Genomic DNA, 17,220 nt, shown 5'->3' on the forward strand with positions numbered 1-17,220 from the left:
ATAAGAAAGCAACATTTTGCGTTTTAAAAATATCGAGAACTTTCGAGTTTCAGCATTATAATGCCTGCCTCATAATAAATATATAATTGTTTTCTCTTCTCAAATTTTTATAATCAAACAATGTTATAAATAAAATTGCTCCCCTCCCCTTTCCACACATGTATATACGATGGACTAAGATGATGAGAGCATTTTCAAGATATTTCTTCAAGCTTCTAGTTCATGTAGACCACAATAAGTGCATCCTATAAATAACTAAATGACCTTGAACTTGAATAAGAAAGCAACATTTTGCGTTTTAATAAAATATCGAGAACTTTCGAGTTTCAGCATTACTACCATAAACACAATGAAAACGCCAGAGGGTTACAGAACGAATAAACGATATCAACAGTACAGACGACTTTTAGCAGAACAGAGTAAAGATGACGTTTGTTCCAGTGCTTTGGAACCGCTACAATCAGTCTACACAGCATGATTTTGATGACATGTTTCACTTTATGGATGACTGGGAGCCTATGTCCGTAGGTTATGGGTATGGTCGTCACCCACCATGCCCGGGAATGGCAGTGCGTAGGAGGCGCAGACCGGAGACTTCACTGGCGGATAAAAAGTGGACATACAGCGTAAAAATCGGAGACTTTGATGCACAGCATGTCAAAGTGAAAGTTGATAACGGTGAGTTTTATAATAATATGTATGCTTAAATTTCAACAAAATATAGATGTTACAGGACATCGTTCTCCACTACTTATTTTGACTGACTTGTTGTTCAGCGACAAATATTACATGCATATATATTTAGGACCCTTAGAAATTTGAATTTTGAAATTGCGTTTACAGGAGGTAATCCAGTGAGAAAAGGGGGAGGGGGTGCAGTTATATGTCAACAATAATAGAACGACAATACAGACGACAATATTTCAAAAACATTGATTTATTAATCAAAAAAGGGGTTTCAAGCCCCCCCCCCCTCTTTCAATAATAGATAAAAAAAAAAAAAAAAAAATACAAAAACCCATTTGTTATGATCTGTTATCAAATTGTATATCCATTTGGCTTACAGTCTCCACCGAATATTTTTTTCATGTTATGGTGCTCCAAAGGAGATCTTACATATGAACATGTCCCATTTTATTAGGTTTTATTATTCACTTAACCATGGGTTTTCACTATATCACATGTTTACTCAGGACATTCTCATAATATGTTCCTCCTTGATTTAGGATGTTACAGTCCGATATGCGGTTTAAATAGAACAAAGGAATTCGACCTCTTGTGTTTAGAAGGTAGAAAAGTGAAATGAACTTTGTATACGGTTGTCAAGATGTCACAAAAGTTACTTTCCGTAAAGTCATTATAAATATTTGCATTCACGTCGTTTAATTTTCATATTGTACAATTGTTGACAATGCAACTTGCAAACAATCGTTTTTAAAACGACCATAAGTCAAGGTGTTACGTCATTTAGGGGGTCTCCTTATAAACTGCTACTTTTTTTTGCTGGACATAGAAAAAATCTGGGAAAAATTACAAAAATTGAGAAATGAATTGCCAATCGTTTAAGACCATTCCCAAAGTGGCACACCTAAATTTGACATTTGGACGCAATTTCAAAGTTGGATGTTATATGACGGGATTTTGTTAATTAATTTACGAATCGAACACACCCGTCCTATATTTGTAACATCACATGACTTTTAAGTGATTAAAACTAATTTTTTTAAATAATATTTGCATGTTTGACATGTTTTTTCTTTAACAATTACAATTTCACCGACAGTCATAATTTCTGTATTATTTTAAAAAGTTTTGTTACACATTTTGTTACACCTTAGTTATACAGTTACCCGGATTGGTTGACCATCGTGAAGTTGAGTTTTTGGGGTAGCATAAATTTATATCGTTGTATTCCTTTCGTTTGTGTTAACCAATTGTCGTTCGGAATTATTTTTTATACGTCATTTATTTATCTTGCAATTTCTTGTAATTTAGTTTGCGTCTTATTTCTTTGGTGTCATATTCACCGTACGGCCTTCAACAATGAGCAAAGCCCATACCGCATAGTCAGCTATAAAAGGCCCAGATATAACAGAGTAAAACAATTCAAACGAGAAAACTAACGGCCTTATTTATATTAAAAAAAATGAACGAAAAACAAATATGTAACACATAAACAAACAACAACTACTGAATTACAGGCTCCTGACTTGGGACAGGCACATACATAAATAATGTGGCGGGGTTAAACATGTTAGCGGGATCTATGTTTGTGTTCGATCATACAGTATAATAAGTCGGTAGTTGCCCGCGAATGGATTTTTTTTATTCTTTGCGTCTTATTTGTTGATTGCAGTTGGTTTTTGTTTTGTGTCATGTGGATATATGATGTGGTTTTGTTTTTCTTATGATGTGTTTGCATCTTAAATTGGGATTGCAGTGAGTTATTTCATGATTTCTTTTGTGCTATATTTTCGATACATTTTTAGTCTATCTTATAGCATCTTACAATTGTCCGGCGACATAATGTGATATTTTTTTTGTTCGCCAATAGTATTCATACGATTTGAATTTACTATTTATATCTTTTTCTTTTCTTATTAGTTTACAAATGTACCTACAGTCGAAAATTTGCAAGACATTAAGAGTCTTTACTTATTTAACCGTTTTACATTAGACTCAATTTTATTATAGTTTATCACATAAAGACTCGATTGTATTATAGTACTTTACTTGAATAACCGTCCCACTGTTAGTTGTATGTTAGTTCTTCACAACTCAGAAACAGATTCAAGAAAATCAAAGTTCCTTTATATTATTTTTTACCGTATACGGTGGCTCACTCTATTTTTCTCATACTTGCTCACTATTACAAGTCAAGTACTATAGTAGTACACCGGTGTCTTCATATTTCATGTACTGCACATGCGTATATATATATTACTCGAGTGTGAAACATGCAGACAATACTCTACCAAAGCAAGCCAGGAAGCAATCCATCAACAAGGAATTAAGACTAAGCTAAGGGGATCTCGCTCCAGTCATGCTCCGGTGATTCCCTATGATTAATCAAACATATTTTCCCGACGAAAGCCCCCCCACCCCCTGCCTATATTCTTGAAAACGTTGTTCTTATATATACTTATCTCCATGTTATTGCCTCACGTCTTCAGTCTCTGCACCGAACTCTTACAATCAACCAAGTCGTTGCTAAGACGGTGCTTAAAAGAGCAGCGGCATGGGTTAAAATTGTACTTACTAGACAGTCTTTGATAATCTGTTATAGTTTTGTACAAGAGTAATGTTTGGGATGCTTAAACCTTTGGCATATTTTGTAAGTTGAAAAATGAATATACTAAAGACCTTTTTTGGGTGATAACATTTGCGGTTGACTGGCATATTTTATGTAGAATGTATAACCTGTTTTTTTTTGTTTTTTTTTTTAAATATGATTCTAAAAGATAACGAAAATTAAGCATATGCTCTTCTAACTGTTCTTGAACAGGGCTCCAATTTAAAAAAAAGAAAGAGTTCAGATGATCAAGTTTTTTGAAGAAGGAGAAAGGGGAAACCAATAGCACTGCTATATCTCAGAAATTATATAAATTATTACCATTAGTATTACAAGACTATGAAGGATGCATTCACATCTCTTCTGTTATGGAGACGTTTGACAAATTCTGTATATAAAAAAAAACAAGTTCCTTTTGTGACATAACTTTATTCATATAGATTATTTCTCCTACATATCTTTATATAATTGCTTTTTTTAGTTCAAATTGGAATCTCAGATAAGCATCTGGTACTTTAAAACCTCACCTCTCTGTTCCATGCCTCTGGTCGACATGTGTACTTCAGAATAGTTACTGACTGTCAAATGTATAGCAGAACGTACATAACTTCTAGATAAAACTGCTGTCTATCTCCCTTTTCGACACTGCAATAAAAAATATCGAACAGGCAATTAAAGAGTGGGTTGCAACCACATGTTCCCCGTACGGATCGGAATTCAATTCTCATTCTGTAAACAAATGTTGTAGGATTGTTAAGGTATTTTGGTGTTTTTAAAAGCCCATCCCCTCTTTTTTTTTAATATTCACCACAAAAAAAAAACCCATTTAGTTAGATTAAAGAACTAATAAACGATAGTCCTATAATATAAGGCGTCAGAGTTTCATATCTTTAAGATTCAACATGTTTATCGGATTGTTTTTTACTATCAATGTTGAACCGTTAATTTTTATCGGATTTTTTTAACTACCAATGTTGAACCGTTCAACATTGATAGTTAATAACAAAAATTCGATAAAAAATGTTGAATGTATAAAATGATATGAACCTCCGGTCTTATATTAAAGGACAATATATAACACTTCTGAGGTCCATATCATTTACATTCAACGGTTTTATCGGATTTTTTTTTTACTATGAACCGTTCAACATCAATAGTAAAAAAAATCCGATATAAAAACGTTGAATATAAGTGATATGAACCTCCGAAGTTTATATAATAGCATTACGGTAAATAGAATAATTGAAATTCAGTTAATTTAGTGTAGGAGGCTATTTTTAATCCACTTTCTGAGTGTGTATTATATAATGTTACAATGTAACAAACCTATCAAACACACCGTGAAAAATAACATTATCTCCCCTGGAAATGCTTAACAACAAGACACAAAAAACTGCTACTTTTTTTTGCTCTTTATCACATAATTATGAAAACACATTACATAGATAGGGAATATTTTGCTTGTGTACACGTTTGAATGTGTAGGTGGCACACTCAGAACGATCGTCTCTAGATTTTTTTTTTAAATTCGTCCCGGCCTTTCCGGGTTCACGTAGCAACACGTTTCTTTCCTTTCCAGCTATTCCTGATTATCAATAAATCCAAAACATGCATTTATCACAAAGCAACAACTATTAAACAACTCACCTATACCAATGGTGATCGTCTAATTCCTAGCTGATTCCTTTAATCGTACCTTTCTTGACGACACCCATCGTTGTAGCGTCTACCATTGGAGATAGCGAAATTACATGATTTGACAGGAGAGCGAAAAAACAAGGGGAGCAATTTTATCGAACCGCATTCCGGACTGGTTACTCTGCAGTTTACAATAAGTCTTTGAAATCAACTGTAGTCAACAATAATGTATAGAATCTATAACTGCATAATTTGGTATTAGCTGGTTAAGTAGTACTTAAAGTTTGCTTTTGGTAACTTGGAATTAATTTCTTTATGATGATTTTTCTAATAAGTCTTTGAAATCAACTGTAGTCAACAATAATGTATAGAATCTATAACTGCATAATTTGGTATTAGCTGGTTAAGTAGTACTTAAAGTTTGCTTTTGGTAACTTGGAATTAATTTCTTTATGATGATTTTTCTAATTACTGGGGTTATTTGTAGTCCTTTTATATAGGTACATGTATTATTGAATTAAGTGTTTTCTGATTTTCATTGTTATTATATGTAACATTTGTTAATCCACCAAGGCTGAAAGGGGAAATTTGAATTATTCAGCAAATAGATTAACCACTCTTAACTTTTCAAGTGCCTGTCTTAATTCAGGAACCTTGTCAGCAGTTGTCTGTAGATAATTTTGAATACTTTATGTGGATGTAAGGGCTTCTGTGATAATGGCAAATCCCTGTTAAATTTATTCCAAACTTTTTTTATACTCAATTAGCTATAAGACCTTAAAAAAAACAACAAACTTTGACTGGAGATGGCTAGATGGGAGGGTGATGCAGTCTACATTTGTGTTGTTAGACATTGCTTCCTCATTGACATACATGTAAACCCAACATATCCCTTTTATTTTAGGTAATGTAATTATTCATGCCAAGTACACTGATGGTAATGATGAATGGGGGGATACTGTTGAACGAAAAAGGACCGTCAAGGTTCCAGAGAATGTTGATGCTGAGAAAATGCACAGCTTCATGAGATCAGATGGTACTATGGTATTAGAAGCCCCATACCTTCATCCAGAGGAGAGACAAATACAAGTTGTACCACATGAAGGAGGTGCCTTAGTGTCAAGTGATAGTCACAGCAACTTGATGAAATTCAATGTTGAAAATTTCCGACCAGAGGAGGTTAAAGTGTCGTGTAAGGATGGAATATTGACAGTCCAAGGAGAAAAACAGAGGTCTGAAGATGGTCATGAAATACGAGAGTCATTCTGGCGTCAGATGACAGTTCCACGATCTGTGGATGGAAAGAATATTGAATGCTTGAAAGATGAGGAAGGAAATCTTACTATTCGTGCACCAGTTGTTGAAGATGTTGAAATGGAACAAGCCAAAAAATAAATCCAGATTTGACTGTCCAAGTCACAATAGCGGATTTTAGACTATACTTTTGAACTTGATTACATTTTTGTAGTCAACATTCTGTCTATTGTGATTGTTTTTGCAATATTTGACCAATCATTTGATGTTTCTCATACTGTCAGTAATTTAAAAAGAAAAAAGAAAAATCATTTATGTTTGCTAATTTAAATTGTTAGAACTTTTTTTCTCAAATATTTGTCATTGTATAGTGTAATATTATATGTGAAGCAGTATTATGTTAGATGTTTACAACATGTTTTGAAAATCAAGTATATTCTATAATGGACCTATCATTATAATGGACCAATCATTGAATGTCGCATAATTTTTAGTTCAGTTTAAAAAACAGAACAAATATGTTAATACTTTGCTCTTGTGTATACATGTGTTTGTTTTGTTGTTGTCAGAGAAAGACATTAAATTGTCTGACACAGTATTTTTATCAGTTTATTATTGTTCAAGGTTACAATTTTGATAACAGCATGGTTACTTTTCAAAGTCCGTTGAGGCCAAGGTTTTGTTTGGTGTTTATTTGTGTTTTTATTTTATACTGCATCTTGTTGCTAATGCTTTCATTCATACGTAAATGGTTTTATATTCTAATAATGGCAAATTAAAAAATTAATTCAAAACATCGATTTGATAAGTGTTATCCTATGTCACTGGTTGGACTCACATGAAACACTCTATAATGCTCAGTGCTGTTTCAGTTGTTTGCTTGATAAAATAATCAATTAAAAAGACAGTGTATGATAAATTGCTTTACCTTTGCGTCAAGCTGACGGTCCCTCCATCTTTTTATCATTTAGAAAAACATTTCTGTCTGATTTCACATCGATTTGAACCAAAGATTTTTTTAATTTGGTTCCATACTTCACATGGCTAAGCTATACAAAACGACTGTCAAATTCCGGAATTGGTACTGTAATTTCCGAAGAAAACGGTCGATTAAACCTGGTTGTATAGCTTGCTAAACCTCCCACTTGTATGACAGTTGTTTATCATTCCTAAATGTTGGTATTATAGGATGAGCAACTCAAACAGATATAAAAGGTAAAAGTGACAATATTTGGGATTAGACATGCGACACAACTGATTAAAAAATCAAACAAATCTACGAAACTGAAAACGCCAAAAAAATATTGTTCTATTTGGTAGTAAATTTGCCAAAGACGTCAACAAAAAATTATTTTACAACACGTTCTCGATAAAGTACAAATTTCAGCAGGGTATACAAAATTATCACAACGCTTTAAAAAAATCTCTGGTGTCTAAATCTCACATCTGGACCCACCGACGAACGCAAAAAGTCCAAAACCTGGTAGCTGGATTTATAAATAAGTATCGCATCAACAGTCATACGTAAAGGAGCGTAATAGCACAGTCAAATAAAAGGAAATAACATCAGCAGCACTTTAACTCGAGACCATCTTGTACTTATTGTGAAGTAAGCACTGAATATTTATCTATTAAATATAGGTCTTGGTACTTTCCGATTAACATTTTGAGAAAAAGGCTGAGACGCTCTATAAAAAAACCTGGCTCACGTTCTACCAAGTCCTGAGTAGTAAGAGTCGTATAAGTTTAGAAAGGTGCACTCCATACGTGAATATGCTGTATTAATTGCTCCTTAGATGAGGAAAATTAATAATTTCAAAATTGAAATGGCTCGTTTGTCACGAATTCTGGTTATCAGACGACTGCTGTAGAATTACAGCTCCATGTCAGCTACTGTCATCAATTGGCGTCTACAAAAAAATATTGTTTAAACGGGACTCTCTGTGTAGCATACTGATACTCTTGAAGCGATGGAAAAAATTGGAAGTCGGATAAGGATTTTTTCTTACTTTCATTATATTCTACGTTTTGCTGAGAAGTATGTTTGTTATACTGATTCCTAATAATAAAGCTATTATATACCGGTATGCAACCGGTATTACAATTAAGCTTGAAAAACACTGTATTTCGGAAAAAAAACATACAGAGAAATTCAGAGAGTTAAATAAAGCGGATTGTACAGCGAATAGCGGCAAATTGTTGTTTAGATTAGAATAGGTACATTTTGCTGTTATTGTTTCTTTGCTTCGGGGTATGACCCATAGTGCATAGTCAGCTATGAAAGGTCCCGAAATGAGAAATGTTAAACAATTTTAGTGAGAAAAATAACGGCTTGATTTATATAAAAATGTAACAGTACTGAATTACAGGCTCCGGACTTGGGACAGGCACATACAGAATGCGGCGGAGTTAAACAGTTTAAAGGCGCCAGCCCTCAACCTAACCTGGGACTGTGGTGTAACAGTACAACATGAGAACAAACGTATCAAAATCAGTTGAAAAAGGTTTAAGCCACCCGATGGATAGAAATAGAAATACATCTAACAAAAACACAGAGTGGACTTGGACGTGTACTTGTACACCCCAAAAACAAAAAGACATTAAGTACAGTTCTGAGAGAACTCGCAGTTTTTGACAGCTCTTTCAAAGCCAATTACAACTTTTGAAAAAAAAAAAACATACATCTAAGGCTAAATCAATCAGTCCACATCCAACATCCAATGAATTTAAGGAAATAACTTTTTTACAGACTAAACTATCTATCACGCGAGACAAGCATGATCTTGTGGTGCAATGTCAAAATATAAGTATTGACAGGATGAAGACCCACAAGAGTACATAAGAGTATGTACAGCATTACATATTTGGTTGTTTTAAGATTATCAAAATCTAATCAATGCATGTAAAGTTGGTTCCTGATTCTCATATGAAATAGATAAATTCTTGTATGAAAATTTTTTCATTAGTTTAAGTCCAGTGGCAATTATCACATGTATGTTCAGGACGACCACATATCTATTTAACAATTTTTAAAAAATAGGTTAAAAAAACGACGGTAGGTGTACTGAAATTACATTCCCCCTACACGAGGGACCGGATTTAACGTCTCAATTCCAGCCTGACGTGGTTGCATGGATATTTTTACATCTTACACAGACAAAATGAAACTAGGCATTAAGAAGGCAAGTTTTATATTTGATCAAATTCGTATTTTAAGCTCATAATATTACCTATGAATCTATACAATACCGCCGTTCAAAATGTTCTGACGGATTGAGGTTTTCTAATAAAAGTCACTTGAAATCCACAAAAGTGCTTCTAATGCACAACATTTATATAGTGTTGGTTTCTTTCACTAGCACCGGGTTGATACCTTTTCTGGTCGACTATCCGAGTGTATAATCAGCTAAATAATCAGTAATTCGGTACTCTCATTATTTTCAACAAACTTTTCTTATATAATACGTTGAAAAAACTATTAAGAAACAAAGGTTGACAAAGTTAATGAGACAACTGGTCAACTTTGTCAACCTTTGTTTCTTAATAGTTTTTTCAACGTATATATATATATATCTATCTATCTGTATCTAGCGTCTTTTTGTTGTTGGGATGTATATTATGAGCTTAAAATACGAATTTGATCAAATATAAAACTTGCCTTCTTAATGCCTAGTTTCATTTTGTCTGTGTAAGATGTAAAAATATCCATGCAACCACGTCAGGCTGGAATTGAGACGTTAAATCCGGTCCCTCGTGTAGGGGGAATGTAATTTCAGTACACCTACCGTCGTTTTTTTAACCTATTTTTTAAAAATTGTTAAATAGATATGTGGTCGTCCTGAACATATATATATATATATATGTAGGTCATCGTGTGCATTTGGAATTGTACATCCTTGACTTTTAAATGTTGGGAATGGAGTGTTCATGATGAAGGTATATCCAGAAAAGTGTTCCGATCGATCGAAATTATTCAAAAGGTTTTTTTTCTTCATTTATTAGCACTTGGTCGGTAAAACTGCGCTTGTTATTATTACAGTCGATTTCATGGAGTAAAAAAATACCATTTAATAGCAACAAATTTATTTTTTTTTTAATTTGTATAAGGGTCAATTCATTGATTGTTTAGTAGCATTAACTCCTTGCAGTAGTTAAAAGTATTCGATTGTTTCAGACATTTTGTTTGTGGGGTTTTTTTTTGCCACCTGTATCTTGGCATTGCACAAGGTCATGTTTTTCTCTGACTGTTTATGACGTCTGTACACTAAATCCATTGGATGTTGGATGTGTACGGATTAGTCTAAGATGCGTGCTTTTTTATTAGTTGTTAGTGGCTTTGAACTAGCTGTCAGTTAACTGCGAGTACTCTCATATCTGTATCTAGCGTCTTTTTGTTGTTGGGATGTACAAGTACCCGGCCACGTCCACTTGTATTTTTGTCCATCTGATGAGTTAAGCCATTTTCATCTGATTTTTATAGATCGTTCTTATGTTGTACTGTTATAACACTGTCCCAGTCACATTATGTATGAATGTGCCTGTCCCAAGTCAGGAGTCTGTAATTCAGTGGTTTCTCGTTTGAATTGTTTTACATTGTCATTTCGGGCCTTTTAAAGCTGACTCTGCGGTATGGGCTTTGCTCATTGTTGAAGGCCATACGGTGACCTATAGTTATTAATTTCTGTGTCATTTTGGTCTCTTGTGGAGAGTTGGCCCATTGGCAATCACATCTTCTTTTTTTATAGCTAGACATGTACACCTTACAATCATTCCATACACCAAATATAGTTAACATATTGCATACAGGATAAGAAAAACAGACCAAAACACAAAAACTTAACTATAACCACTGAACTATGAAAATGAGGTCAAGGTCAGAGGACACCTGCCAGTTGGACTTGTGCGCCTTACAATCATTGAATACACCGAATATACTAGACTAATTGCTTAAAGTATCTGAGATATGAACTTGACCACCAAAACTTAACCTTGTTCACGGATCCTTGAAATGAGGTCGAGGTCAAATGAAAACTGTCTGATGGGCATGAGTATCTTGCAAGGTTCGCACATACCAAATATAGCTATCCTAGGCTATTACTCATAATAAGAGAGCAATTAACATAAAAAAAAAATCAAAACTTTTTTTTCCAAGTAGTCACTGAACTATGAAAATGAGGTGAAGGACAATGGACATGTGACAGACCGCAACTTTGTAACATGAGGCATCTATATACAAAGTACGAAGTATCCATGTTTCCAACCTTCTAAAATATTGAGAAGTTTAAGAAGTGAACTAATACCGCCGCATGGAATAAAAAAATACCATTTAATAGCAACAAATCATTTTTTTCAATTTGTATAAGGGTCAATTCATTGATTGAAATTACCTAAATTTTAAGGTGAAATACAAATTTTTACCTCATGTATAATACCCTGAAGATCATTGGGAACCAAGCTTGGTTACAGTTAGTTTCGCCAATTCACTAACGCCAAGTGGTAACAATAGGTCACATGGTCAAAGAGACAGACAAGATATAAAGTAAAGCAAACAAGGGAATTGACAATACATTATTGCATTTGTTGCCCAAATTACTTATTTCTGATAATATCTATGGATGAATTAATTGTATATTGAATCAAAAATTATTATTACATGCATCTTGATAATATGAAAAAAAAAATGTAACATACGTTCAAATGAATCTATTTGCCAGAAAAATACAGAAATATTTTTCCAGTGAACCTGATTGCCAGATGAATATGGTTGCCTAAAATTGGTTACATCCACTTGATTAGAACTTTAGTGTATAGTTGTCTCATTGGTTATGATATCTTACCACATCTCCTTTATATTCATTGGTTATCATAACACATCTCCTTTATATTATCATACCACATCTCCTTTGTATTCATTGGTTATCATACCATATCTCCTTTATACTCATTGGTTATCATACCACATCTCCTTTATACTCATTGGTTATCATACCACATCTCCTTTATATTCATTGGTTATCATACCAAATCTCCTTTATACTCATTGGTTATCATACCTCATCTCCTTTATATTCTTATATGTCTCATTGGTTATACCACATCTCCTTTATATTCTTATATGTCTCATTGGTTATCATACCACATCTCCTTTATATTCATTGGTTATCATACCACATCTCCTTTATATTCATTGGTTATCATACCACGTCTCCTTTATATTCATTGGTTATCATACCACATCTCCTTTATTCTCATTGGTTATCATACCACATCTCCTTTATATTCATTGGTTATCATACCAAATCTCCTTTATACTCATTGGTTATCATACCACATCTCCTTTATATTCTTATGTCTCATTTGTTATCATACCACATCTCCTTTATATTCATTGGTTATCATACCACACCTCCTTTATATTCATTGGTTATCATACCACACTTCCTTTATATTATCATACCACATCTTCTTTATATTCATTGGTTATCATACCACACCTCCTTTATATTCATTGGTTATCATACCACACCTCCTTTATATTATCATACCACATCTCCTTTATATTCATTGGTTATCATACCACACCTCCTTTATATTATCATACCACATCTCCTTTGTATTATCATACCACATCTCCTTTATATTCATTGGTTATCATACCACATCTCCTTTGTATTCATTGGTTATCATACCACATCTCCTTTATATTCATTGGTTATCATACCACATCTCCTTTATACTCATTGGTTATCATACCACATCTCCTTTATATTCATTGGTTATCATACCACATCTCCTTTATATTCATTGGTTATCATACCACATCTCCTTTATACTCATTGGTTATCATACCACATCTCCTTTATATTCTTATATGTCTCATTGGTTATCATACCACATCTCCTTTATATTCATTGGTTATCATACCACATCTCCTTTATATTATCATACCATATCTCTTTTATATTATCATACCACATCTCCTTTATATTATCATACCATATCTCCTTTATATTATAATACCATATCTCCTTTATATTATCATACCACATCTCCTTTATATTATCATACCATATCTCCTTTATATTATCAATTCATTTCTTAATTTGGCGTATAAATATTCGCATTCGCTTATATCCGCAGTAATTCGGTTTTCACACATATATATCTGGATTTCGCGCCTTTTCTCTTGTCGAGAAAAATTTACTGATCAGATCGACACGTATATTTTGCATTGATGATATGTAATTGCAGTTATTTCTGTTTCTGATGTAACATTTTTATACTTGTAGATTTCCTACCATTATTCGGAGATCCAGAGACCACGACTTACATGACCAGAGTTGTCACAATTTATTTCTATTATATATTAAACTGATCAGTACAATTTCTCATCCCAAATTGCTTTTTGTTTTATTTATATATAATTAAGACAATTTTTATGTTCGTATGAGTACAGCGAAGAAGAACATAATACCACATCTCCTTTATACTCATTGGTTATCATACCACATCTCCTTTATATTCATTGGTTATCATACCACATCTCCTTTATATTCATTGGTTATCATACCACATCTCCTTTATATTTATTGGTTATCACACCACATCTCCTTTATATTCTTATATATCTTCATCTTTTGTCTCAAATTTTATTTCTTTATAAAAAACAATTTGAAGATCAATCTATTGTATTGGCCTTTACTTTATATATCTGCACATTTATGACGGTTGTCAACTTAAAATAAGGGGTATTATCTACTAATTATGTATACCTTACAACCTGTAGTTTTAGATAGTGTTGCAGACCGTTAATCTACCACCAACAGTCTACTGAAGAAAACACTGTCTATGTCTGGCTTTATCAGCATGTGTGGATTTCTAGACAAAAACATTTGGTGCATCTTGGAAGCTTCTATATACAAACAATATATCATTCTTAACATATACAATTAAAAACACAATTTGTCTTAAATTTTATTGTCTATAATGCTACAATATGGATATTAAATTAAAATACAAATGCAATTCAAGATAGATTGATATCTATTTTTTATCTTTAATTAGATTAAAATGATTATTTCTTATGTACAAATCATCATGATAAAAAAGTTAAGCCATGTAAAACCTTCATGTATCTATCAAGAGTTTGCAAGCAATGACGAATCATATATCACTGGGATCAAATCCTTTATCAGTAAATGTAGATTTTATTACAGTTTAATTTATTAGTGAATAATTTTATCCTCAATAGTGAGTTTTTATTATAAATAAAATCTTATTAAAATGAAGAGTATATTTACTTTGAACTAATATAAATACATAAAACTTGCTATCTTAAATAAAATACTTTATATGTAAAGTTTTAAACTACATGTACTAATAATTTGTGTTAACCTTTCCCATATACAAATGGACAGATTATAAGTTTTCCAAAATTATAAATGTTCGTGGGCATTTATATATTTCTGATATAACACATAACTTGTGTGACAATAAATTTATAAGTCTTATCAGTCATTGTAAACGAATACTTTCACATTAATGAACTATATTAGTCTATGCAAATGACAGCAAAATTTCAAATTACCAATGCCAACAAAAGAAGTTGGAATGTTATATCAGCTTTTTCAACAGTATATGCGAATTTAGTGTCTGGAGACTACACATTTGATATAAATATGGCATTCAATAAGCAAGAAACCTTGAAATATTATTCCTTTTCTGATGCAAAAAATGATTAATTTTCATCATGTACAAGGAATATAGAAAATTCAATATATTACAAAATAGAAACCATTTTTTTTGTACCTAGCAAATTTCAAAACTGCAAAATTTAACAAGAAAACACAATGAAATATCTTGCCTTCAGCATTGCTTGTATACATTTTTAAGACAAATAAGTTTTTAGTAAGTCAATAACACTTGTTAAACATTCATGTTCATTGTTTATAATACTTGTGTGCCAAATACTGAAGCCCTTATGTGTATATGAATGAAAGCAACTAAACCACAAAACTATCTGATAAAGGAGCAAAAAATAAGGCCAAGAATATATATATCAGATGGATATATATCAACAGCAATTTCACATACTAAGTACTTAATACTGTTGACCTGTATGCACCATTTCAGAGAAATACCTGTGACCCTAAAATGGATTGTGATAAAGAGGTCAACATAAAATGATGTATATGCAGCAGATGCCTACCTATAAAGAGAACCAAACACCCTTTGTACTAGTTTAATCTGTCTAGTTATCAAGTAAGACCAAATCAGGACCATTTGACTGTAAAAAAAAGTTCACAGCTATATTACATGACATATACTCTTAACAGCCACTCAAAACCATATGTTAATGACTTGTCAGGAACAAAATTACTCCCGAGCGCAACTGGCATCAATGGTATTTAGGAAGGTAAAATGTCATGGTTCAATGACATGAAGTCAAAATTTTCTGATAAGAAGCCCACATGAAATATTTGTTAACTTGGGTGAGAATGGAATGAAAGAAAAAACAGAAGGTGAAAGAGAAACAAGTAAATATTCATATATACACAAGCAAGTTAATTTTCACAAAGCAAATATATTTCAAGTAGGATATAATAATGTTGTTAATGGTGGTGGACAAAGATCCTTGAACTTATGAAGAAACAAATATATGTCAAGTGTATTACTCCATTCTATACAAATTAATTGATGAAGTGATTATTTTCATTAAAAATAACATAAATTTCAATACTTTCATAGAAAATTCTAGATAGATTTACTATTTGTAATACATTCTATGATAAATACAAATGTGCATACAAAAAATCTACATGTTAGAACAACATAAGTTAATCCATGAATACATTTCATTAAAAAGCACTCTTTTATAACAAAATAAAAAATATTTTCTTTCAAAATACACTACACATAAAAAGGCATAAACTGATGTCAAAATGACATCATGTAAAATAGTGAAAAAAGGTGTACGCACTAACAACTTTTAAAAAATAAAGATTTGCAGAAGTAGATAACTGAGAGAATACGATTATTTGGTATAAATCAACCAGAAAAATTATTACTATCCTTGCAATGTATGACAATTTGATACTGCTTGTCATATCTTGTTTAAACCATACCCACACTTTATCATATTTTGGCATAGGAATATTTGTAAAAATCTATAAAATCATATACCCCATTCATTATTATAAGCCACTCATTTCTGAAATGAAATAAGTTAACATTTACTTTTTATTTTGTTTCGACTAGTTCTAGAAAAGGGAATTCTAAAGTAGTAATGCATGAATCAAAACTTCATGATAGAGATATATATTAAAAGAAATTAATTGATCTCTCATGAAAATCTATGCAAGATCAGTAAGTCAGTATTTATTCTGTTAAATTTTCTTATCAAAACCAAGACATAAATGTAAACAAAGTTTTATACAAGTTTGAAATGCTGCCCATTTGCGTATACTTTGTCCAAAAGTGAGTGTTTTTTCTTTTTCTATAAATAATGGCGGTAGTCATTCTAATGGCACTATACAGGATATCAAACATCTACAAGGATTACAAATTGTTTCAATTTTGATGACTTAACAGACGTCTTTTAAACAATCCAGATAAGTTTGGATTAGGGAATTATTCATGAGTGATTTTTAATCCCATACAGAATTTATCATGATTTATAACAGCTTATGGCTCTTATAAAATAATTTTATTGCATCATTATCGAAGAATTTCATTCACCCATCTACAAAAATCACGTTTTGTACATTAAAATTATTATGAAATATAAACAATTTTTGAAGTAAATCTAATCTATATTTTCTTCTTCATGTCTTTGTTTATACTCCTCAATTGTTTTGTGAATAGTTTCTGAGTTGTATTTACATTTAACACAGCCACAGGCACATGTGAATTGTTTCCATTTTATCATCCAAAACTTCTCACCATAGTCAAACCTGTAAAATACAAACAAACAAGAACTGTTTAATGAATTCATAAATAGATACCCTTGTCTGGAAAATTCTATTATCTCCCCTTTC

The 17,220-nt window shown here is 32.1% G+C and overlaps 2 protein-coding genes across 3 annotated transcripts in view; one reads left to right on the forward strand and one right to left on the reverse strand.

Moving 5' to 3' along the window:
- The first annotated feature begins 294 nt into the window (after positions 1–294).
- LOC143064751 (small heat shock protein p36-like) lies at positions 295–6,782 on the forward strand. The gene is made up of 2 exons (XM_076237823.1): positions 295–678; positions 5,835–6,782. Exons 1-2 carry the CDS (start codon positions 426–428, stop codon positions 6,323–6,325), a joined length of 744 nt encoding a protein of 247 aa, XP_076093938.1. The 5' UTR covers positions 295–425; the 3' UTR covers positions 6,326–6,782.
- An 8,211-nt stretch (positions 6,783–14,993) lies between these two features.
- LOC143064721 (histone-lysine N-methyltransferase EHMT2-like) overlaps positions 14,994–17,220 on the reverse strand; it is a 38,606-nt gene continuing 36,379 nt past the window's right edge. For both annotated transcript variants that reach the window (XM_076237770.1, XM_076237771.1), the window contains exon 25: positions 14,994–17,136. In XM_076237770.1, coding sequence (XP_076093885.1) covers positions 16,989–17,136 — 148 coding nt within the window. In that variant the 3' untranslated portion in view covers positions 14,994–16,988. The remainder of the gene's footprint in view (positions 17,137–17,220) is intronic.

The sequence above is a fragment of the Mytilus galloprovincialis genome, chromosome 2 (assembly GCF_965363235.1).
Source record: "Mytilus galloprovincialis chromosome 2, xbMytGall1.hap1.1, whole genome shotgun sequence".
Taxonomy (NCBI): Eukaryota; Metazoa; Mollusca; class Bivalvia; order Mytilida; family Mytilidae; genus Mytilus; species Mytilus galloprovincialis.